The sequence below is a fragment of the Xiphias gladius genome, chromosome 11 (assembly GCF_016859285.1).
Source record: "Xiphias gladius isolate SHS-SW01 ecotype Sanya breed wild chromosome 11, ASM1685928v1, whole genome shotgun sequence".
Taxonomy (NCBI): Eukaryota; Metazoa; Chordata; class Actinopteri; order Istiophoriformes; family Xiphiidae; genus Xiphias; species Xiphias gladius.
The window spans coordinates 913725-937561 of record NC_053410.1 but is presented as its reverse complement, the minus strand read 5'-3'; the positions used below and the strand labels follow the sequence as shown (position 1 = coordinate 937561).

General features: G+C 49.0%; 2 protein-coding genes across 2 annotated transcripts in view; one reads left to right on the top strand and one right to left on the bottom strand.

The window, feature by feature from the left end:
- Positions 1-11418, top strand: part of nfkb2 (nuclear factor of kappa light polypeptide gene enhancer in B-cells 2 (p49/p100)) — a 31632-nt gene extending 20214 nt beyond the window's left edge. Inside the window, 13 exon segments of the mRNA XM_040140170.1 lie at positions 711-849; positions 1197-1304; positions 2139-2333; positions 2431-2572; positions 2735-2849; positions 2999-3206; positions 3448-3617; positions 4158-4260; positions 4351-4454; positions 4456-4615; positions 7739-7908; positions 8453-8564; positions 8650-11418. Of these exon segments, the coding sequence (XP_039996104.1) occupies positions 711-849; positions 1197-1304; positions 2139-2333; positions 2431-2572; positions 2735-2849; positions 2999-3206; positions 3448-3617; positions 4158-4260; positions 4351-4454; positions 4456-4615; positions 7739-7908; positions 8453-8564; positions 8650-8720 (1797 nt within the window). The 3' untranslated portion in view covers positions 8721-11418.
- Positions 11419-16624: 5206 nt separating this feature from the next.
- The window catches only part of LOC120796654 (PH and SEC7 domain-containing protein 1-like), a 71261-nt gene continuing 64048 nt past the window's right edge, over positions 16625-23837 (bottom strand). The window contains exons 16-21 of the mRNA XM_040139690.1: positions 22948-23138; positions 21967-22037; positions 21158-21315; positions 20387-20531; positions 20103-20246; positions 16625-17606 (exon numbers count right to left, since the gene is read on the bottom strand). Coding sequence (XP_039995624.1) covers positions 17277-17606; positions 20103-20246; positions 20387-20531; positions 21158-21315; positions 21967-22037; positions 22948-23138 — 1039 coding nt within the window. The 3' untranslated portion in view covers positions 16625-17276. The remainder of the gene's footprint in view (positions 17607-20102; positions 20247-20386; positions 20532-21157; positions 21316-21966; positions 22038-22947; positions 23139-23837) is intronic.

The window sequence follows — 23837 nt, the reverse complement described above, 5'->3', positions numbered from 1 at the left end:
CAAAAATTCCCCCAATATGACTGTTCAACCTTCGAATAGGAAGATTTTCTGTTTTTCCTCTGTTGCTCTCACAGCAAACTGAACCTCTGTGGGTTTTCGACTCAGTGTCAAACCAAACTACACAAAAACAATCATTTTTGGAGTCTTAAAAAAACCCCAACTGATGTTATTTGTGTGTCATTACAGGATGCTAACTCCACCTCTGGCCCCTAAAGCCCCCAGTTTCTTGGCACGTGTAGCAATTATTAATTTGAGCAAACGAATGAATGGAGCAAAAATCAAACGATATTAATTGTGAGTTCAAAGACGAAGCTGGGAATAAATTCTTTGGAAGTTGAGGTTTGATAAAACAATCAAAACAATGTAGCTTTCACAGCATCTGACAACAAGCAAACTTCAGATGCTGCTGAAATTCCTGAAATTCTGAAAGATTCCTTTGTCAAAGTCCAATAAGGATTTTAGGACAACAGAGCTGACACCACATTAGGCTTTGAGATGAATAATATCTAAAATAAAATGAATCCTCTTTAGTTAAACTAGTTTTTGTGCAACAGAATTATAACATCCACCATCATTTATTCCGGGTTTAAAGTCGATCCCGACTGGTTGTGCTGCTGTAAATCAGTGACTCGTCAGACTGAGTGTTGTGTGTCTCGGCGTTTGTCTCATTCGGACCCACAGAGTGTTTCTCCTCTTCTCTCTCGCCTCAGTACGCCATCGTGTTCAAAACGCCGCCGTATCACCGCACAGAGATCGAGCGGCCCGTCACCGTCTTCCTGCAGCTGAAGAGGAAGAAGGCCGGCGACAGCAGCGACCCGAAGCAGTTCACCTACATACCACAGGTCCAAGGTCAGCCTGAGCACTGGGAAACATCACAGCGTTGATAGAACGTATGGAACAAATACACTTACAGTATCGAACGGGGTGCCACTTCTAAACCCCAACCAGGGAAGACTGCCAGGAAGGTCACGGGTTTGGGGTTTCCCTTGGTGGAACGGGATGGCGTGCACCGAGTTTCAGTCCTCACCTACTCGCTCAGATATTCATTTTGCAGCAAGATCACAAAAAAGAAAAAAGCAGGAAATTTTGGGCGAGGACGACACGTATTCGGTGTCTCACGCAGGCGTCCGTCTTCCCACTTTAAAATTTCCTTTAACTTGCTGACATGTTTCCCCTCCTCTTCTGCCCTCTTTCAGACAAAGAGGAGGTGCTGAGGAAGAAGCAGAAGCCGCTGCCTCACTATGAACCCTGGAGAGGAGGACGAGGCGGAGGAGCTGGGGGTTTCGGCGGCGGAGGAGGAGGAGGTATGGATCGCGGAGGAATTTTGACTTCAACTTTGCATATAAAAAGGCATCAGGAGCAGCACTAGAAGTGGAAATCCCCACACATCGGCACTAATAACAATCACACATGTTTCTATGTTTCAGTCAGTCAATGGTTCAAAGTAACTAAGTACATTTACTCAAGTACTGTACTTGTACTTGAGTGTCTCCATTTTATGCTACTTTCTACTTCTACTCCATTACAAAGAAATACTGTACTTTTTTGTTTCCTCGTCTGAATTGTTCAGCTCCACCAATCAGACGTTTCTCCTCGAAAATTCCCAGTTTCATTTCAATAACTGTTCAAATGATCAATATTTACAAAAAAAAAAATCAGATTCCGAATCAGAAACCAAATCCAGATCCGTGGATGAGAACTGTGTTTCTTCTTCTTCTTCTTTCCCATGAATCATCTGACGACCCCCCAGGTTCACCTGGTGACCTTCTGGGGGGGCCCGACCCCCAGGTTGGGAACCAGTGGACTAAACTCTGTCCCTGTCTATGACGTAGCTAAAATCAGCTCCAGCAGTAAAGTGCTGCTGAAGCCTCCGTGACTCAGGATCAAGGATCTGATCAGGATTAAATTTTTCTTTATGGGCTGAGAAATGTCTCCCTCTTAAAACTAAATTGTGCTTCAGCTGCTTGAAATCTCACTTTGCCAGTTTGGAAACAGGTTTGGCCTTTTGAGGATCCTTCTTCCTGCTGCTGCCTGGAATCAAGCTTTGATTATTAGATTCGACGTGACGAACATAACGGAGGGCAAAATTCAGACCGGGGAAACTGGGAGTTCACTGCAGACTTCTTTTCCGTGTGCAGGATTCCAGTTCAACCAGCAGATGAACGGAGCAGGAGGAGGAGGGGGGACAGGAGTTTTCTTCACTGGAGGTTTCACAGGCTTTGGCGGAGGGGGAGGGGCTCAGATGTCAGGCTCCACCCATCAGACAGGTGTCGCCCAGCAACAGACTGGAGGACAGACTGGATCACCACTACAACAGCAGCTGTTTCAGATTGGTAAGATACTGCATGAAGGGAACCGGGAGGAAACATGTGACCCTTCTCGTCTTCGTCCTCGTTAATAGTTGACCCACGCTCTGTGTTGTGTTTCCAGCCACTGCCCTCCACAACAGAGCCTCTCAGAGCGCCAGACAGACCGCCGCTGCCCTGCTGCAGTACTGCAGCACCGGGGACGCCCGGGTCCTGCTGGCAATCCAGAGGCACCTCTGTGGTGTCCAGGACAGCAACGGAGACACGTGAGCCTTCATTTCATTTACTTTTGACCCCCATAACGGCCGGATAAGACGACACCCCGAGCACGGGGATCGGTACAGTGTCTAAAAAGAGGTACTGCTTTTAGTTGGTCTTTGAGCGTCTCTGTTCGGTGCTTTGATGTTGTGGCTTTTTCCCGCCCACAGTCCTTTACACCTGGCCATCATCCACCAGCAGACAGGTGTGATCCAGCAACTGGTCCACACTCTGCTCAGCAGCCAGCAACAACACATCCTCAACACGGCCAACCACCTCCGACAGGTATCTTACTCCTCGCTCACCTGCCCCTGCACACGGCAGGCTGCCTTCACTTGACTAACCATAACTCATGCAGACACAGCCGACCCCCTCCAGCAGGTAGCTAAGGCCAAACCGACCACTAACTCCTCCCCCTGCTCTGGTCGCTGCAGACTCCCCTCCACCTGGCGGTGATCACCCGGCAGGTCAAGGTGGTGGAGGTGTTGCTGAGGGCGGGGGCCGACCCCAGCCTGGTGGACAAAGATGGCCGCAGCCCGCTGCACCTGGCAGCGCTGGCCGGAGATAACACCACGCTCCGCCCCCTGCTGGCTCACCTGGGAGAACGCCACGGCCACCTGGTGAACACCCCTGACTACCACGGTGAGAGGACGGTCTTCTTATTACCACCGATCGGGCCAATATTAATCACTGACCTTGTCGGTATCACTGTGCAACCGTTTGTCATTAACGGATTAGTTGATCGACAGAAAATAAATCCTTTATTGACGATCAGACGGGGTCGCTGCCGCTCGCCACGATTGTGAATATCAGTATCATTTCATAAGGTGACTTTTCAGGCCCTAAAAAGCTCAAGTGTTACCTGTGCTTCCGTCTCTGTCAGGCCTTCACCCTCTCCACCTGGCGGTGAGGAGGGACGGCGAGCGCTGCCTCCGCCTGCTGGTGGAGGGCGGAGCCAAGATCAACGCGCCTGAGCAGAAGAGCGGAAACACCGCCCTCCACCTGGCCGTCAGAGAGAACCTGTTCAAGGTGGCCTGCACGCTCATCACGGAGGTACGACACGCAGCTCAGTCCGGACGCTCAGCCGTTCCCTGGCTGGGATTGGTCTTGAGAATCGATAACCTCCGTAACCTCCAGCTCCTGCTTCTTGTCCTCCTCAACATTCATGTTTTATTTATAATAAACCCGACATTAAAACTTTTATCATTCCACAGCTTTAGTTACAACTTACTCGACAGATTATAACACTTTGAAAGGTGCTTGTGATTCCTTTACGACATTTTGTAATTATCTATCTTCAGTAAAAATTGAGCCGCCTCATGTTTACTTGAATGACGTTCCGTCTCGATACTGTTGGGCCACTTTTATTTTGATAAAGGATCTGAACATTTGGTGTAGCGCAGGGACCGACGTGCGTTCTCTGTCGAACGCCGGCGCCGCTGGTTTCAGAGGGCCGGACTTTTATCGTGAATTCTTTTCTTTCCCGCTGTGATAACTCCGTTTCACCGCCGTGGTCCCGGGTTCGGGACAGGACAGTGATTGTCAGAAGTCTGCCACTGTCAGTCACTCACTCTGTGGTTGTGTCTCTTCCAGCTGAAGGCGGACGTCAACGCCTGCACGTACGGAGGAAACACGGCGCTCCACCTGGCGGCCAGCCTGGGCTCCCCGACTCTCTGCTCCATGCTCATCGCTGCAGGTGAGACCCACTGGAAAACACACCGACTCAGGGTGAATCCGGACTGTGATAGAGAAGCAAACGGGTGATTACACGGAGACTGTTTTTCAGGTGCCGATAAGAACGTGGAGAACGACGAGCCGCTCTTCTTCAACTGCTCTTCGGAGGAAGAAAAAGACGAGGACGAACCCACCACAGAGGAGGTCAGAGAGCCGGAGGTCAGAGAGCCGGAGGCCAGAGAGCCGGAGGTCAGAGAGCCGGAGGTCAGAGAGCCGGAGGTCAGAGAGCCGGAGGTCAGAGAGCCGGAGGTCAGAGAGCCGGAGGTCAGAGAGCCGGAGGTCAGAGAGCCGGAGGTCAGAGAGCCGGAGGTCAGAGAGCCGGAGGTCAGAGAGCCGGAGGTCAGAGAGCCGGAGGTCAGAGAGCCGGAGGTCAGAGAGCCGGAGGTCAGAGAGCCGGAGGTCAGAGAGCCGGAGGTCAGAGAGCCGGAGGTCAGAGAGCCGGAGGTCAGAGAGCCGGAGGTCAGAGAGCCGGAGGTCAGAGAGCCGGAGGTCAGAGAGCCGGAGGTCAGAGAGCCGGAGGTCAGAGAGCCGGAGGTCAGAGAGCCGGAGGTCAGAGAGCCGGAGGTCAGAGAGCCGGAGGTCAGAGAGCCGGAGGTCAGAGAGCCGGAGGTCAGAGAGCCGGAGGTCAGAGAGCCGGAGGTCAGAGAGCCGGAGGTCAGAGAGCCGGAGGTCAGAGAGCCGGAGGTCAGAGAGCCGGAGGTCAGAGAGCCGGAGGTCAGAGAGCCGGAGGTCAGAGAGCCGGAGGTCAGAGAGCCGGAGGTCAGAGAGCCGGAGGTCAGAGAGCCGGAGGTCAGAGAGCCGGAGGTCAGAGAGCCGGAGGTCAGAGAGCCGGAGGTCAGAGAGCCGGAGGTCAGAGAGCCGGAGGTCAGAGAGCCGGAGGTCAGAGAGCCGGAGGTCAGAGAGCCGGAGGTCAGAGAGCCGGAGGTCAGAGAGCCGGAGGTCAGAGAGCCGGAGGTCAGAGAGCCGGAGGTCAGAGAGCCGGAGGTCAGAGAGCCGGAGGTCAGAGAGCCGGAGGTCAGAGAGCCGGAGGTCAGAGAGCCGGAGGTCAGAGAGCCGGAGGTCAGAGAGCCGGAGGTCAGAGAGCCGGAGGTCAGAGAGCCGGAGGTCAGAGAGCCGGAGGTCAGAGAGCCGGAGGTCAGAGAGCCGGAGGTCAGAGAGCCGGAGGTCAGAGAGCCGGAGGTCAGAGAGCCGGAGGTCAGAGAGCCGGAGGTCAGAGAGCCGGAGGTCAGAGAGCCGGAGGTCAGAGAGCCGGAGGTCAGAGAGCCGGAGGTCAGAGAGCCGGAGGTCAGAGAGCCGGAGGTCAGAGAGCCGGAGGTCAGAGAGCCGGAGGTCAGAGAGCCGGAGGTCAGAGAGCCGGAGGTCAGAGAGCCGGAGGTCAGAGAGCCGGAGGTCAGAGAGCCGGAGGTCAGAGAGCCGGAGGTCAGAGAGCCGGAGGTCAGAGAGCCGGAGGTCAGAGAGCCGGAGGTCAGAGAGCCGGAGGTCAGAGAGCCGGAGGTCAGAGAGCCGGAGGTCAGAGAGCCGGAGGTCAGAGAGCCGGAGGTCAGAGAGCCGGAGGTCAGAGAGCCGGAGGTCAGAGAGCCGGAGGTCAGAGAGCCGGAGGTCAGAGAGCCGGAGGTCAGAGAGCCGGAGGTCAGAGAGCCGGAGGTCAGAGAGCCGGAGGTCAGAGAGCCGGAGGTCAGAGAGCCGGAGGTCAGAGAGCCGGAGGTCAGAGAGCCGGAGGTCAGAGAGCCGGAGGTCAGAGAGCCGGAGGTCAGAGAGCCGGAGGTCAGAGAGCCGGAGGTCAGAGAGCCGGAGGTCAGAGAGCCGGAGGTCAGAGAGCCGGAGGTCAGAGAGCCGGAGGTCAGAGAGCCGGAGGTCAGAGAGCCGGAGGTCAGAGAGCCGGAGGTCAGAGAGCCGGAGGTCAGAGAGCCGGAGGTCAGAGAGCCGGAGGTCAGAGAGCCGGAGGTCAGAGAGCCGGAGGTCAGAGAGCCGGAGGTCAGAGAGCCGGAGGTCAGAGAGCCGGAGGTCAGAGAGCCGGAGGTCAGAGAGCCGGAGGTCAGAGAGCCGGAGGTCAGAGAGCCGGAGGTCAGAGAGCCGGAGGTCAGAGAGCCGGAGGTCAGAGAGCCGGAGGTCAGAGAGCCGGAGGTCAGAGAGCCGGAGGTCAGAGAGCCGGAGGTCAGAGAGCCGGAGGTCAGAGAGCCGGAGGTCAGAGAGCCGGAGGTCAGAGAGCCGGAGGTCAGAGAGCCGGAGGTCAGAGAGCCGGAGGTCAGAGAGCCGGAGGTCAGAGAGCCGGAGGTCAGAGAGCCGGAGGTCAGAGAGCCGGAGGTCAGAGAGCCGGAGGTCAGAGAGCCGGAGGTCAGAGAGCCGGAGGTCAGAGAGCCGGAGGTCAGAGAGCCGGAGGTCAGAGAGCCGGAGGTCAGAGAGCCGGAGGTCAGAGAGCCGGAGGTCAGAGAGCCGGAGGTCAGAGAGCCGGAGGTCAGAGAGCCGGAGGTCAGAGAGCCGGAGGTCAGAGAGCCGGAGGTCAGAGAGCCGGAGGTCAGAGAGCCGGAGGTCAGAGAGCCGGAGGTCAGAGAGCCGGAGGTCAGAGAGCCGGAGGTCAGAGAGCCGGAGGTCAGAGAGCCGGAGGTCAGAGAGCCGGAGGTCAGAGAGCCGGAGGTCAGAGAGCCGGAGGTCAGAGAGCCGGAGGTCAGAGAGCCGGAGGTCAGAGAGCCGGAGGTCAGAGAGCCGGAGGTCAGAGAGCCGGAGGTCAGAGAGCCGGAGGTCAGAGAGCCGGAGGTCAGAGAGCCGGAGGTCAGAGAGCCGGAGGTCAGAGAGCCGGAGGTCAGAGAGCCGGAGGTCAGAGAGCCGGAGGTCAGAGAGCCGGAGGTCAGAGAGCCGGAGGTCAGAGAGCCGGAGGTCAGAGAGCCGGAGGTCAGAGAGCCGGAGGTCAGAGAGCCGGAGGTCAGAGAGCCGGAGGTCAGAGAGCCGGAGGTCAGAGAGCCGGAGGTCAGAGAGCCGGAGGTCAGAGAGCCGGAGGTCAGAGAGCCGGAGGTCAGAGAGCCGGAGGTCAGAGAGCCGGAGGTCAGAGAGCCGGAGGTCAGAGAGCCGGAGGTCAGAGAGCCGGAGGTCAGAGAGCCGGAGGTCAGAGAGCCGGAGGTCAGAGAGCCGGAGGTCAGAGAGCCGGAGGTCAGAGAGCCGGAGGTCAGAGAGCCGGAGGTCAGAGAGCCGGAGGTCAGAGAGCCGGAGGTCAGAGAGCCGGAGGTCAGAGAGCCGGAGGTCAGAGAGCCGGAGGTCAGAGAGCCGGAGGTCAGAGAGCCGGAGGTCAGAGAGCCGGAGGTCAGTTACGTATTGCTTTTTTTTTCATAATTTGGAAGAAAGAAGATGATCGGACCAATTCCTCCACGGGTTTTACGGCCGGATCTTTTGAATCGCCTTGTTTTTTTCGTGTCTAAAATTTACCCGAAACTGTGTCGATGTTGCAGAGGTGGAGGATTCGGGTCTGGACGAGGACATGCTGTCCCGGCTGGTGGAGCTGCTGAGTGTCGGAGACGTTCCCTGGAGGAAACTGGCGGAGAAGTTGGGGATGGTGACGCTGACTCACCTGTACCAGGACAGTCCCACGCCCTGCCACCACCTGCTGCAGCACTACAAGGTAAGCACGGCAGAAAAGGCTTCATCGACGGAAGCTAAAGCCGGCTCAGGCGGAAAAGAGTTTCGGCCGGGATAACCAGATACACTGAGCCAGATGTTAAGGGGGTGCAGAATGATGTCACGCGGCTTTGCAGAGGCTGAATCCAGATGTTGAAGCTTCTGTTTTAAAGTAAAAGCAGTGAAGCGTCTCCGCCACCTGCTGCTGTTTGATTTTCGGCGCCCGGCGCGGCCAGATACAGCGCAGCCGTTGAGGTGAAAGGAAATGTTGTTACGGCCATTTCCCAGCTAGCCGCGGTCTGTGGGCTTATGGGAAATGCTGTTTATTCCACAAGGATGCACATATACAAAGAACGTGTCCTGTGGCGTTTGCTGTTACTATAGAAATAGAGCAAAAACGTACAGTAATTCCAGATACAATAGCTCATGTTGAACGGATGGTTCTTAGTTATTAGTTACGTACTTCAACAACACCGACGTCCGTGTTTCAGCTCACACACCCGGTTCAGTAGCACGTTACCTGATGCCCCGTGTCTGTTTGTGTCCAGCTGGGCGGGGGTCCGGTGGAAGGTCTGGTCGAAGCCCTTCAGTCCCTCGGTCTGTCAGAAGGAGTCCGACTGCTCAGAAACACGGAGCTACGAGACGACAAACACAGCACAGGTGACGCTTCCTCTCATTCAAGTAGAAAAAGTCCCCGTTCAAACTGCAGCCACACTAACCTGGTTTATACTCTCTGCCCAATCAGACGCCACGGTCGACAGCGGCTTCGGCAGCCAGCCAATGGAAGAAGAGGAGCCGCCCGTGGCCAACCAGTGACGAGCCAGAAATGAATTCGGACATCGGAGCAGCTTCGTTAACGTCATCTCGTCCTCCGGGATCCGGGGCTCTGCAGACCTGGACTTTAATCTGCAGACTGACACGTCCAGCGGGGACTGAGACTGGTTTATTCACAGCAGAGTCGGACCCTGATGTTCGCTCACCTGCAGAGGAGACGAGCGCTGCGTTTCAGACGGAGCGGAGGATTGTAAATGTTCGGCAGGATGTCAGTTGTTTGGTTTCTCCGTCAGGCAAACGGGTTCTTGGAAAACATGTCGACGCCAGAGAACTCGCGGGTTTTTTCAAAAATTGGAGAGTTTGAGGACAAACAGTAATTTAAGGAAAAAGGCTTTTAAAGTTTGAAGAAATGAATTCAAGTATGTTTTAAATAAAAATACAGACAGCAGGTTAAAATGAATGATTTTGCCACGAGGATTATCATCGATGTGTTTTATTTCATCAAATTTGTCCATTTTATCTTCAATTTTCAGCTTCTTTACATTTTTCATTAATTTATATTCAGTTTTTCTCGTAATTATTTCAGTTTATTTCTCTGGGTTGTATGATGTCTGACAGACAACCTGGCATCCTTAGCTTTCACCAGACAACACCTTGAAGGTCCTTAAATCTGCCCTCCAGGACCAACCTTCAACACAAGCCAGCGGCAGTTTTTTTTGTTTTGTTTTTTTAACAATTATCTGTTGAATGTTTTGAGGTTGAGCATCAGCAGTAAATCTGTGTTGTTTACAGTGTGCGTGTTGTGTGTTACCTTGTTAACTTGACAACAGAGAAGTTACGACCTGAGGAGCTGATCTGCTTTTTCACCTCTATTGAAACTGGAATGTCCTATTTTCTGTCTGCTCTGGAACGCAGCATGCCTCACCTGTTGGACTGAGCAGTGAAATCATCAGATGTTCACCTGTTGTCACCTGTTTCTCTGTTTATCGGCGTGTGACGCCTCCTTCAGGTTTCAATCAGTGAAATAAGATATCCTACGGAAGCCCATTCGTGCCAGTTTAAATTAAAAAAGCAATGTTAAATGTAATGAATAAAAACAAGTTATTCATTGAAAGTAAAATGTTAATTTATACTGTGATTAATAAATTGGTAAATTCAACCAAAAAAAGTTACAATATTTAAATCCAAATTAAATAGTAAATTAAAACTTCAACATGCATCAATATTTTGAGGGACTGTCATTTTTTTTTTTAACTTAAAAAGTCAAATTAGTTTTTATGTCTCTTCCAAATAATGTGACTGTACATCCAGGAAATAAAAAAGTCACATTATTTTGTCAAAACGACGAGATTCTGTGTTGAATGTTGACTTAGTGTGTGATCACTTAAACTTTAAATTTTGATATTTTAATGTCAAACTTATAACTTAAGTCAAAACTGACAAATCAAAATTCTGAGAATTAAAACCAGGACTAGCTTGTTTAGGTAAAATTGTGAGACAGTCAAAGTTTTCAGTCCAATTGTCAAAATTACAAAAATTATGAAAGTTTTTACTTTAACAGGCTAAATCTGGGCTTTTTCTGTCAAACTATACCTTGTTAAGTCAAAACTGACACATCAGAATTTTGTCTTTCAAAATAATGAGTCAGTTAAACCATCAAAGTTATGAGTTAAGTATCAAAAGTGTGACATAGTCAGTGAAATCAAACATTAAATGTTTTTATGTCAACGTAATGAGATACGTAGACACAATTAAAACAAGTTCTATTTAAATTATACATTTTTACTATTTTACATCAAAATGATGAGATGGAAGTTTTGACCTAAGTAAAAAAAATATGGGATAAAAAGTATGTTGACTAAAAAAATGTAAGGTCATAATTTTGACTCTTCCACTTGAGTCAAAATTCACACATCAGAACTTTGACTTACTAAGTCACAATTACGTGATGGTCTATACGGTAAGTGAGTTAGATCAAAATGATAAGAGTCAAAAAAAATATTGAAGGTTTAAAACCGAAGGTAACGAATACAAATTGCCTTTTTTGGACAAAGCCTTAAGTAAAGTCAAAGTCAGATAGCAAGTCAGAACGTAGTGGCTTTACAATTATGACAAGTTTGAGGTTCAAAATGAACTCCCTCAAATTTCGACCCACAAAAGGTTGGAAGGATATTGTTAGTTTTAGTGTATCCGTCAAAAATCCAGCTTACAGTTTTAAAATTAAAATATATTGTTATATTAGGTTTGTTAAGTTTAAAATGTTTAGATTTTAGGCCAAATTTAGGTGCTAACTTTTCATCCTTTTTGTTTAATTTTCTTTTTGGCAGAAATGGGCTTCCACCGATTTTTTTAAAGGGAGATTTTGATTATACGAGTCTTTTACTTGTTAAATGTCGTCTCTCCTGAAAACCGAATGTTGTTTGTACATTTATCAGACTGTGTTGAGTGTTGATGAGGATGTGTGTCCTTTTTTCTCCGTTATTTTCAGTCAGACAGTCGCGTCGTGCTTCGTGTACAGTTCTTACATTTTACTTTCCGCTTCATGTCTTTCAGACTCACATCGGTTGAGTCGAAGCTCCAGTCGAGGCTGTGTGTGTTTTTACTAATACTGTGTATTCATGTGGTTTCTCATCGAACAGCCTGGAAATTAAACATTTAATCAGCATTTAACAAAAAAACAAACAAACGCTGCACTGTTGAGGTTTCTGAAGCTTTGAATAAAAATGACTTTCAGACCTTCTCGTCTAGTTTTCAAAATGGCTTTATTCTTGCCTCTAAGCCTTCAAAATGATACAAACATGTATGTGTTTCACTACGACCAAAACCTCACAGGATGTGGACAGTATGTACAGCTATCGATCGACGAGCTGGCGGCAAACATTCGGGCCGCGGCGAAGCCAAAAACAAACAAACGAACAAACAAACAAAAAAAACAAAACACTCACAGAAACTCAATAAACAGAATAAATAAACCGGTCGATTCAACATCTGCTTTCAGTCTAAAATATCTAAACCAAAGTGCCCTAATTCGCAACGAGCGCTAGCTAGGCGTTCAGCCCAACTACAGTATGGCTTCTCAATGTGAACATTTATTTACAAGGTTTGTACACAGACGAAGAGCTGAAAGCGGCCATGACTTTTAGACAGACTCATCCTACGCTGCTTTACATTGCACAGTGCGAAAAAATACACCCGAAATACACAAGTGTTACTGGATATCTGAGGGAGTAAATACGACCCGGCGGGGGGGATAAGTCTGGACCCTGCTGTCTGTGAATGTCTCTGCAGCAGCTGGTGGACTGGTTCAACAGACTCCTCCTGCATCTGTCATCATGGTCACGCTCATGACGCGGATGAAGAAAAGAGGCCGATGGACGGATTTTGGGACGTACGAGCGAGGCCTTCCTCTCTGCTCTTCGGTCCTGCAGCCGGACGACCATCGCTGCGGTCAGAAGAACCACGGAGGTCTTCGTGCGAAAAGGTCTGGTTCTCATTTCAAAGGTACGTACGGAATCGCGATCAGAGAGAGACGCGCCGACGGCTTGTCCAGCCCCGTCCGGACTAGATCCGAGGATAACTGAAAACCTGAGAGCGGTGCAGATGGATGGTGGGAAATGATGACTGGTCTCTGGTCGCACTTATTTCCGTTTCCGTCGTAGCGCGATGATTCAGACGACCTGCGCTGTGCACGCTGACGGCCTCAAAACGGATACCGCGCAGCTCCATCGCAACTGAGACGCGAAGGTCATCCGGCAGCTGTGGAGACGCTGAGAAAGGTTCAGATTCATGCAAATGTACTGCGACGTGCGGGAGCAACAGCCCAGAGGCAACCAATCGGCTGGCTTTGATTCCCAAGAGTCCAGAGCTGTTTGCTGCTCCGCTCAAACAAAACGGAGGAAACGCCGAACGTCGCTGTCAACAGCTTCACTTTTCGATGTGAAGAAGAAAAACCATGGGAGCAACCACCGCAAACACCTGAAAATTAGCCTCGTGCTCTTCGGGGGCAAAAGACTTTGAGAGTCTGCAGTCTGCATGTGAACAAGGGGTGAGAAAGGCAGCCGCCTCCTCCAGCTCCTTCTGGGAGGTCTTGAAGCGTTGCCAGGCTTGATGGGATATGCCGTCCGTCCTGGGTCAAAGGAAGAACGGTTCCACCCTGAGCTCCTTCACTCATTCTCTAACTGGGAATTCACTCCACAGGTAGGAAACCAGGGGCATTTAAGCGCTAGTGAGGCGTCCATCTATCAAATCCGCACTGGAGCTGATGTGGACTGTGTTGGACATCAGAAATGCGACGGGTGTGGATTGCCCTTAAGCCAAACTACGCTGCTTGAATCTGGGATTTTTCATTTTGAGTCAAAGCCAAAGCTAAACCTCATGACCACTGACGTGGTCTGGAGCTTGACTGGCGTGACCGTCGTGGTTATCGTAGAGAACTCTGGCGCTTGTTGAGAAACTGTTTTCTTATATTGATCTCAAGAAAACGATGAAGGTCATGTGATAACTTTAAATATTTAAATCTGGTCTTCGATTCCATCAGTACCTTTGAAAGTTGTGTTTGGACATTTGTTAATTCCTCTGTGGGGGTTTTTAGTGTCTTTACAGCCCGTTCAGCCGCTGAAGAACGGAGTGGAGACGATCGCTCACAGGTCCAGATACGGACCAAAGAAAAGAGTCAAAAGTCTCACTTTTCTCCGTTTGTCCGTCCGAGAGCTCAGCGGTTCCTGCTCTGCAGCCGTTGACTGTAAAGACTCATTTCCAACGAGGGTCCAGGGAGTTTTCCACAGCAGCAGCTCGAGGAATTTCTGTCTGGAAGCTCCCTTTCCTTCCTTCAGCATTCTGGTCTTTACCCAGACCAAAACTTCAAGTTTTCCTTCAGTGTTTTCAGATAATCTGGAGTCACAGATTACTGTTTAGGATCAAAAAGGTTCCAGCTTTTTGTGTTCTTGATCACAAACCTGTAAAACTAAGAGACATCTGAAGAGTTTCACTTCAGAATAATGGATGTACGAGTTTTCTTTTGCTTTAAGGACGGTTTTGTTTTTGAGGATGATCCAATATATTCTGGGAAAAAATACACAACGTTTTTAAATGAACCTTAAGTTAGAATAAAAATTGAGTGGATCCTTCATTCAACAAACTAAAGCACAAACTCTCGGGAGTCCTGGAGAAGCAACAGCACACAGCTCATCTCTGCTGCCACCTGGTGCCCGTTTCCTGTCACTACATTTGTTTTCTAAATGTATGAAGCTGTTCGGTCTCTGGGAAACATGGAGCTTCCTTCTGTTCAGTTTTTCAATTCAACATCACTATTCACGATTAACTAACACTTCAGGGAATAATGACGAGCTCCTAATGGAACGGGCTCACAGATTTTTAATGAAATTTTCATTGGCCGACAAACTGTCTTTGCTGTACGTTGGTGTTTTCATGTGGGTGTTTTTCTTATTTAATTTGTGGTGTTCGGGGTTTTATTGTGTAGTTTGATGTTGTATGTCTTTCGACTTCTTGTGACCAGGCTGGAGATAAGTGTCTTTTACTTTAACGTGTTATTCCTTGGAGTTTCTTATGCCCTCAATCCATAAATAAATCATGTCAGGTTTTTGGCCCCGTCACCCAGAAAAAACCTGGACGTAGTTTAGACTCGGACTTATTGTCCCATTCGTCCAAGTCCTCATCGCCTTTCAGCTGACGGATGAGCTGGAGATTCTGGGCCTCGTGGAGGGTGGGGACGGACTCAGGGGAGACTCTCAGGGTGAGAAAGTTCACTCTGCTTCTGTGGTCCACTGCTCAACTGTTAAACAACTTCACACTCTGGGGGCCCCAAGTGGCAGCAGGAGGTAACTACACGTTGAAGTGTCGTGTCCGGGGGTGGAGATGATCAGGAGACTCTTTAAGATTTCACTTTTCAGTCGTCTTTAAAAAGCAGAGCTTCATTTTCTTTACGTTATGAGGAGACAACTGAAGTGACGAGCGTCAGTTTCTTTGCAGAAGACAAAGCGTTTTTCACTGGAGATCAAGAACAAGAGGAAGCGTCGTTCCCGATGTTTGTTGCATCACATTAACAAAGAGATGATTAAAACTCACAGTTTTTGAACTCTCGTCTCCAGCTGGACAAAGTGTCTCCGAGTGTTCGTGCACGCTGCTCTGTCCCGGTGACCTTTCACCTGTCCTTTGACCAATTAATAAACAATGACAAGAACATTTCTGCAAGTTACACAAACTTTAGGAGGAAACAGTCTTTCGATATGTTTCATCCTGGTCCCCGTGATCGGGAGGAATGTGGAGACAAAGTGGACGGATTCAAACACGATTCGGTTTCCAGCACACAGAGAAACCCCGTGGAAGTTCATTAATGACAAAACTACTGAGCCAGCGCAAAACCAATTGAAACTGTAATCAGTCTGCAAGTTCAGATTCATCGGCTGATACAGAGCTGCAACCATCAGTCCATTCAGGAATTAGTTGACAAAAAATAAATAGGCAGCTATCTGATAACTGATAATCGTTTTAGTCCTTTTTAAGCAAAAATGCCAAATCTTTGCCGGTTTGATGCTTTTCTTTGTGATGAGAACCGAACATCTTTGGATTTTGGGATGTCGGTCAGAGACAGCGAGACATTTGAAGACGTCCCTTTGGGTTGTGGTGAATTGTAACAGGCGTTTTTTCACATTTTATGGACAAAACGATTAATCGGTTAATCAAGAAAATAACCAGCGGATCAATCGTCAATGAAAATAACAACAATAATGACACTTTTAACTTCATTTAACTTACATTTTCTTACACTTTTCAGACAAAAATAATTCTTTGTGAAACAGTGACACTTCTGTAAAGTGAGCTTGGTGGTCGGATCGTCTGCGTCAGAAAAGAACAAAACTTTATCGTCCAATTCAACCACTGGAAAGGAGATTTCAGATGCTGTTACATTTCAACAAGGACTACACAGAATGAAGAAATGTAGTTCCTCATCAAATTGCGTTTTAAAGAGGAAAAAGTGCGCCTGCATCCATAGAAGTACACTGATGCACATCGGCACCTCGGTTAACGTGAGCCTGTCCTTCATATACGTTTTTTGGTAACGTTTTATCCATAATTTCCTAATAACTTCAAAAATATTTCCAAGAAACTTTTTCATTTTTATTTTTCATTTTCCTCATGTTCATTTTTTTTATTCTTGTCTGTGGACAAATTTCAGATTTTTCTACCTTAAGCTGACCTGCTGTGCACTGACTGGGTCAAACTAGCAATTGATTTTTATTGAATTGATTGAAATTGTACCAGTTGAACAGTGTCTCTGTTTTCTATACAGTAAATACCAAATTACGTTTGTTTTTTTTCCAGGAAACTTCTTGGAAAATTACCTTAAAACTTTACAGACCTGTAAATGTAAGTGTTTCCAAAAAAAAAAAAATTATTTCATATCCTGCCTTTTACTTGTCATCTTTTGTGGCTCGATAAATTCATTTCAATGAAATAAATAAAGCACTACTCAACCTGCAGACCGATTCAAGTTTTAATTCGTATTTTTTTTCGTGTGTGTTTGTTCGTTTGTTTGTTGTTGCTGCTCAGTCAGCAGTTTTTGGTCACTAATAATCCTCCGTACAGCCTGTTGGTTTCCAGCAGAACTCGGTGAGAAAAACAACACAAAGAAAACAAACTGCAAAACACTTTGATCAGCCTCCGTCCAGCATGTTCAGTTTCTATTTACACTCCTGGAGGTACACATCAACGCAGTATTACCTTGTACTCACAATACTTTTCCTCTGGTTAACACACACACACTCACACACACACACACACACACACACACACACACACACACACACACTCTGTGAACTGCTGAGGAGGAGGTATCGTCTGTCTGTTTATCTGTTGGTTTGTCGTTTGGCTGGGGGAGTCCTGACTGCAGAGTCTCGCTCCCTCCCTCCCTCCCAACCTTTCCCCCTTTGCTTGGTCACTGCGGCAACAGTCCCACGCACTCTGGCTGTCACATGTGGTCGGCATGGCAACCTGCTCCCCCGTCAGTTGCTAGGAGAAGCAGGAGGATGGCGATGCAGGAGGTCAGTGTTTGTCGCTCTGAGAGAGAAAAATAAAAAGTACCTACAAACAAAACCTGACCCCGGTGGGTCCTGGTCCTGGAGTCGAACGCTGCTGCCGGAGCCTAAATGATTACTGATGCTTAAGCTCCGTCTGCGTCGTTTTCACAAAAAACGTTTCCAGAAAGTCCCTGAAATGAAAGCTTGAACGGGAAAGGAAGCTTTTATTCTGAAACTCACCAGCTGTTTGACTGTTTGACCTGCGGACGCCGACGTTTGGAGGAGAAATAACGCGACAGCTGAGTGATGGTGTTCAGGTTCACTTCTCAAACCTTCTTAGTGGTAAAACTCGTCAGTTTGGTCGTCCTCCTCCGTGACGAGCGTTTCCTCTCCCGCCGACCTTGAACGTCTCAGCTCGGCTCTGGAGGAAAATCCCCTCAGCCAATCAGAATCCGACTGAGGTTTAACAGAAAAGGGTTAAAGGAGGATGTCAGCCTGCTACCCATGATGCTTCTTGTCCGTCTCCAGCTACACACTTTGCATGAACCCGATTGCCGCCGCCTTACGGCGCCTCCTCCTGTTTGCTGCTTTGTTGCAGCTCCGGCCGCTGGCTGTTCCCGTTCTTCTTCTTGCTTCCCTCCCTGGTGCTGCCGCTGGTCTTGGTGGTCGAGGAGGACGAGGAGGACGAGGAGGACGTGACCTTTAAGCTTTTTGACATCTTGGTCCCGCGGGTTTTCTCCTTTTCGGCGCCGTCCTGCGGCAGCGTGGGGCTGGAGTGCGCCCTCTGCAGGCCGCCGTCGTCGAACAGCCGAGACTCGAAGGCCGTCAGGTCCTCGTCTCCGCTCGACAGCTTGGCTCTGAGCAGCATGGCGTACGTACCGTAACGGGTTTTCTGTACAGGAGGACAGAGACGGGAGACGGTTAGTGATGCAAACATCAGGTCTCACATCAGGTTTTAAAATGGGACCGACAGCGACGGCTTCCTGTTCTCTCTGAGTCGGCGTTGAGCTTCTCTGTGAAGGACGACCTCGACGTTTTGGGAAATACTCACTGAGATCTGGATGTTCAGACTGATCCCACTCTCTCTGGTTAGCTTAGCTTGGGGTCAACAGCTTCAGCTTGTGTTTCTTGAAGTGGTTCATGGTGGATTCTGATTCTGAGGTCTGCTTTGGATCATGGTCCCAGGCTCTTAATCCTGAAGCGTAACAACAACTGTTGCTGCTGTAGCTTCATATTCACTGTGCAGACGTGAGAGTGGTGTCGATCTGAACATCTGGCTCAGACAGAAACAGAAGACGTTTATTTCCCAAAGCGTCGAACTCTTCCTTTAAGAAGCGGAGAAAACTGGAGCGTTTCGCGGCCCCGGACCTTTGAATCGCAGCCTCCGTCTCGGACTCTCAACTCTCAACCAGCCAATCGGAGGCTCTGTTGGCAGAGCAGCAACAGAAAAATGTCCCCGGTGTGGATGAGAGGCTGTTGCAGGTCGACTTGACAGAGATAACGGGTCTTAGATCAACACGACAAGCATTAAGTTCACTGCTGTTTACAACCTCTACCTCAGCTTCTGTGTCCACTGAGAACGACCGATGGATCTAAACCGTTCACTGCTGGTCGGGTAGAGCTAAAATGGCCCCCCCCAAACAGAAAACACGAACACAGCCCCAGTGAATCAAAGCGGAACCACCAGTTACGCAGCAGGTCTGAAATAAAAAGCCCGCGTGAACAATGGGAGACTGGACTGGACGCCTCTTTCTACTCTGACTCTTTTGTATCCGGTCTGGACCGGTCCCAGCTCTAACGCTTCTTCACAGGAGAAAGGCTTTTGGGTCCAGCCGGTCTCGGCGAGGCGACGACAGGACGGTGAGTCGAAGTGACCGTCGGAATCGTAATGGTTGGAAATCTTTGTCCCGTTGGACAGAAAAAGTTCCACGGTGACTTCAGTCGCTAAATAACGTGGTTGAAGCCTGTGGATAAAAGATGCCAAGCTAATGCGTGATGTCATTAAACCGATCTCACTGGTCAAACGCAAATTTCCGATTTCAGGAGCGTTTTTGTTTCGTTGTTTTTTTCTCCCCTGGCACAAAGTTCGATCGACAGAAAAGTCCCTTCAGATTCGGTGTGGAAACAGGTGTAGTCCGACGGACACGGACCGCTCTGATTCTGTACGACAGCACGTGAACTCACCACGCCTGTTTTTACTGGGTTTCAGGCATCTCTGACCACGGAGCGCATACGGCTGCCGTTCTCAGGTCGGCCCACGTGTTCACCTGCATTATGACACGATGCCAATACATCGTATCTTAGAGATAAACCGTCGACTGCGATGGATTATCTCTCTGCAGGTGGACGTTCACAGAAATGACCTCGAAGGCAGGAAATCACTGACCGGCAGGAGCAGACATAAACGGGATCTGTAATTGGTGAGGTAACAAAGCGCGGCGTGTTCCTTCGAGCGAGCTGCTTGTTCCTGACACAGTGTGTTTGTGTCTCTGCGGCCTGTTTGACACCAGACGGACGGACTCGGTGACAGTTTGTGACGAGGACGAGCAGGAACCAGGCAGAAGGAGCCGCAGTCTGTCAGCCAGCAGGTACATTCAGACCTCAGAGGGATTTCAAAAATAAAGCACGTGACTTCCGGAGAGGAGCAACTGTGGAAAATAAAAGCAAATGAAAGACAAAGCTGATTCTGCCTACGTTTTGGTCAGTTTGCTAAATTAGTTGGTGATTTCTTAGTAGAACTACATTTCAGTTTTATGTGTCTGGAAAAGCTTTTCCCCGGAACCAAACAGAACTTTCCTGGTTCTCTCGGAGGATCGGGATCAGACCAGTTTCAGCATGATGATTGTTTGAGAGGCTGATATAAACCTGAGTAGGTCAGAAGCATTTACATAGTTTGACAGTTTCTGCTTTTTTTTTTCGCTCGACTTTATTGTGTCCCCCACCTTCTGAACTAGAGTCACAGCCTCGGTATCTGAATATCAAGTCTCACATTATAACCGTGCAGTCGCTAATAACGGAGAAGAAGCGGCTCCGATGGAGCTGGGATTCCGGCTGCACTCCGGTGTCTCACATGGTAAACCCAGTGAAGCGTCCATTCCCACAGCACGGATTCCATCGCTGCAGTCATTTATTAAAAATGAACTCAACACTTCCTGCTCAAGTGAAACGGACTTTTTCCTTCCAGCTACTGGAAGGTTTTTCATTTTATCTCCTTTCATCTCATCTCTCATCATCTGAGTCTGACAGATTTTGAAGGCATTGATTTTCTTTCTAAATGTAGTAAAGTGATTTAGAAGTTACACAGAAGAGACAGGAAGCCGAGCAACAGGAAACAAACCCGCACCAGGGAGACCGGCGGGTGTTTCTGTTTGTGCGAAAACGCCCTCACCTCAAATTCCAGGTACTCCCGTCTTAGTTTCTGCTCCTCCAACTCACGACCTTTGACCTTTCGGTCCGGGGTGGAGGCCGTGAGGTCAGCCAGCTCGGAGGAAACCGCCCTGAACCGGTTCTCGTGAGATTTGACCTGCTCCTCCTGTCAAGACAGACGACAAGGCAAAGGATTCTGGGATTTCTGCGCCAGTACAACCTGAATTCACCCGATAAAAAGCCGACTCCTCTGGTCTGACACATCCGGGTGGATTGGCCCAGATGAGTCAGGACCCCTCTCTGTACCTGGGACAGCTTGGTGTTGGATCCCGGCAGCAGAGGACGGCTGAATCTCTTCTGAGAGCCGATGGCCGCCGGGAACGGCGGCGCCGAAAACATGGCCGCCACCACGTTGATGCGCGTGATCCACGACTGCATCTGTTCAGCGTTCCTGCAGGAAGAAGATGGAGACGATAACGCTCGACCTGACTCACGATTCCGATTCATGGAGGAGATTCCAGGAAGATGCCCCGTCGACTGCACTGACTCAGGACGCACATAGTCAATGATCGGCGTTCACCGGTCCGGCTTGTTTTTCTGTCACTTAAAGGAGAACGCCGGTTTAAAGCCGTGGGGAGAAGGAAGAGGCTCAGTCTTTGTAGCGCTGCAGCTGTTTCCCCTGAACATCCAGAGGGGGCCATTTTTACTGATGGCGTCTAAGCAGCAAAGAAAACCGGCTGATTCGTCCACTAATTATCAGTAGGTCGTAGATGAATCTGATTTTGATTTCCCTCCATGAATCGGTACCGTAGGCAGACTTCACTACAACTGAAACGCCAGATGCGGCTCATTAGAGCAACGGGTCCAACGGACAGATCAGCTTCTGAACACCAGAGGTTTTCGGCTGCTGGAGGAAACCGTCTGCTCCTGCAGCTCCTTCGATAAGATTTCCTCTTTCGCATCGTTTGGTTTCGAGAAAGATAAGTAACCCCATAAACATTTTCCCTGACATATCGAACACACCTGACGAACAGACTGAAAAACAACCAATCAGAGCTGAGGTGCGCGGCGTCTTACGGAGCCTGGAACAGGAAGACCCTCCAGTCGGCCGTCCTCAGGTAGAAGACGTTCGGCCTCTTGCTGTAGTCGGCCGCTCTCATGGCCAGAGAGTGATGGATGGACACGGCGTTCTTCACGTCCTCCTCCGTCAGCTCTCGCTCCGCGCGGTACTCGTCCTGTCGGCCAATCACAGAGCGGCATGCCGTCAGCATCCAATCAGTTCAAAGCTGCTGTGAGCAGCTAATTCACTTTTGCCAAACCGGAGGTGATTGTGGAATAATTATAACTGACTCAGTAACATCATTTCCAATATCTAGCTAAACTTTACCAGCTACTGGAGAAAGGCCGCAGCCATGAACCGAGCAGGAACAGTGCAAGTTATTGATTATTGATTCAACTTTTCATTTTTCTTTGTGCCTCTTAATTGAGCTAAGGTGGTGTGTCGTCGTCATCTGACCGTTTGTGTGATACATAAAGTTCCCTGAGGAAGCAAAGTAAAGACAGAAAACAAGGAGCGGTATGTAGTTGCGTCGAGAGCCATTAAACAGCATCTTATTTTCACGTCTTCACAAGGAACCGAGCAGAAACCGAGCAAAACGGAAGTGTGTGTAGAAACGGTGTCAGATCTAAATCAGCGGCTCCGAGGTTCAGAAAAAAACTATTTCATCAGAAAAGTGGTTCAAAATAGGAGCGGGGATCAGATCAGACGCGTGTGCGGTGTCTCTCTGGTCTGATCCCAGTCTGACCTGGGACACACACGGTTAAAAATAGACCGGCAAGGAGGCTGAAACAAGAGGGCTGCTGGGAAATGTAGTTGGGATGTTTACCTTCTGCAGGTACAGCACCAGACCCTTCAGCATGGCGTAGAAAGACTTCCAGCCCCTCTTACCCCGTGGCGCTGGGAGAAACAAGGCATCATGGGATGTTACACATCACAGTAAATGTAAATATGGACGCGTCATAATGACGTTCATCCAGCTTTAGCACAAAATACAGACTCATGCTGAAGAGTGTTGCGTCTGGAGCCCTGAGCCGCCTTTCGACAGCTCACTACTACTGAACCGCTTAAAAAACTGGACTTGGCACTGATGATACTCGGACATCAGCTGTAAAACACCATTAAACGCAGCGGTTTTCCACGTGTACCGCCGCTGACAGGAGGTTTGTTTTTGTAGCACTACATCGCTCAAATCCCAAATAAACCTCTGAATACATCTCTGATTTCCGTTACTGGAGTTAAGCTGCTGCAGCTCACGTCCCGTCTTTGTCTTTTAGCATCTTCTTCTTACCTGAAAAGTGCCCTGTAAAGTAAACTGCAGTAATTCTAACAGTAATAATGATGATGATGATGAGGGCCGTGCTCCTATCTGGGGTCTAGACTGACAAACACAGCTGCTGCTGTTAAAAGGAGCTGGATTATTTTTCTTTCTTTCGTGTTTTCAGTTTGTTTTTGGAAACAAGTAGTCAAGTTTATGAGGTTTGGTCTCAATTTTTATTGTATATAAAGAAAGAAACATAAGAGTGAAAATGTTCCTTCTATTTTTATAATGAAAAAAAAGTGCTTCCCAATTTATGTCGTATTTTTGTGCTATTTTGTTGAAACTTTGTGTCTCTTTTTTCCCGACTGGTTTTGCTTATTTCACTTGGATTAGCTAGTGTATGTCCCCCGATTAGTATTGTAAAAAAGAGAAGAAGAAAAGAAAAACTTAAAGGAAAAGAAATAACTGACTTTGAAACTACTGTGATCAATAAAGCAGGATGTGACATGACTGTCACAAAGAAGAAGACCAGAGGCTGCGGCGCCGTACTTCTCTTTCCGTCGGGGTCGGCGTGGGCTTTGCGGACCAGGAAGCCGCTCTTGTAGAGCTCGCCGTCGGCCTGCTGGGCGACGCCCACCAGCGGGTTTCCTCCACTCCCCAGTCGTTTCATGGTGTGGGAGGCGGAGTCTGTTCGGACGTCGGCCAGCTCCGACATCGACTTCCTCAACTCCTCCTCGTCACTTTAGTAGAGAAGACAAAAGGTGTCAGAAGACGAATTAGGAGTTTTTATTTTCCGAAGCTAAAAGAAATGATCATCTCGTCCAGTTACCTCATCAACGCCTCGTCTCCTTTCACCAAACATTTCATTTTTGTCTCATAATTTTATCATCTTCTCATCTGACGTCATTATCTCAACTTGTCTCATTTTCTAATCGTGGTCACTGTAACCTCTGCCGTGAAGACCGGTGGTTAAATAAGCTCAAAGGACGGTCGGGGCCCATCACGAGCAAACGAAGGCTGGGTAGAGAAAAGAAAAGCTCACTGAGGTCGTTACCTGGGGCCTGCTACAACGGCTCCCATCGCAAAGTCAGGTCAGTTTCTCTTCTCAACAGAAGCAATGCTCTCATACTTGGACATTACACTGAACCTATCAGAACAACAGGGGACATGGAGGAAGCCTTGACTTTGTATGGACAGGAGAAATCAGCAGCACGGGCCGGCCCCAGACGAAGGCCCGGTTGTCCCGTGTCGTCTCGTCCAATCATTTCATCACATCATCTGGTCGAAGGAACCCATCAACATCTCCTCATCTTTCACAAGACATCTCATTATCTTTTCTCATCTAATCATCTGCTCCTCTCAGCTCGTCTTGTCACTCATCATAGTCGTTTATATTCATCATTTTGCATCATTATCTCTCTTGATTAATCATCTCTTCA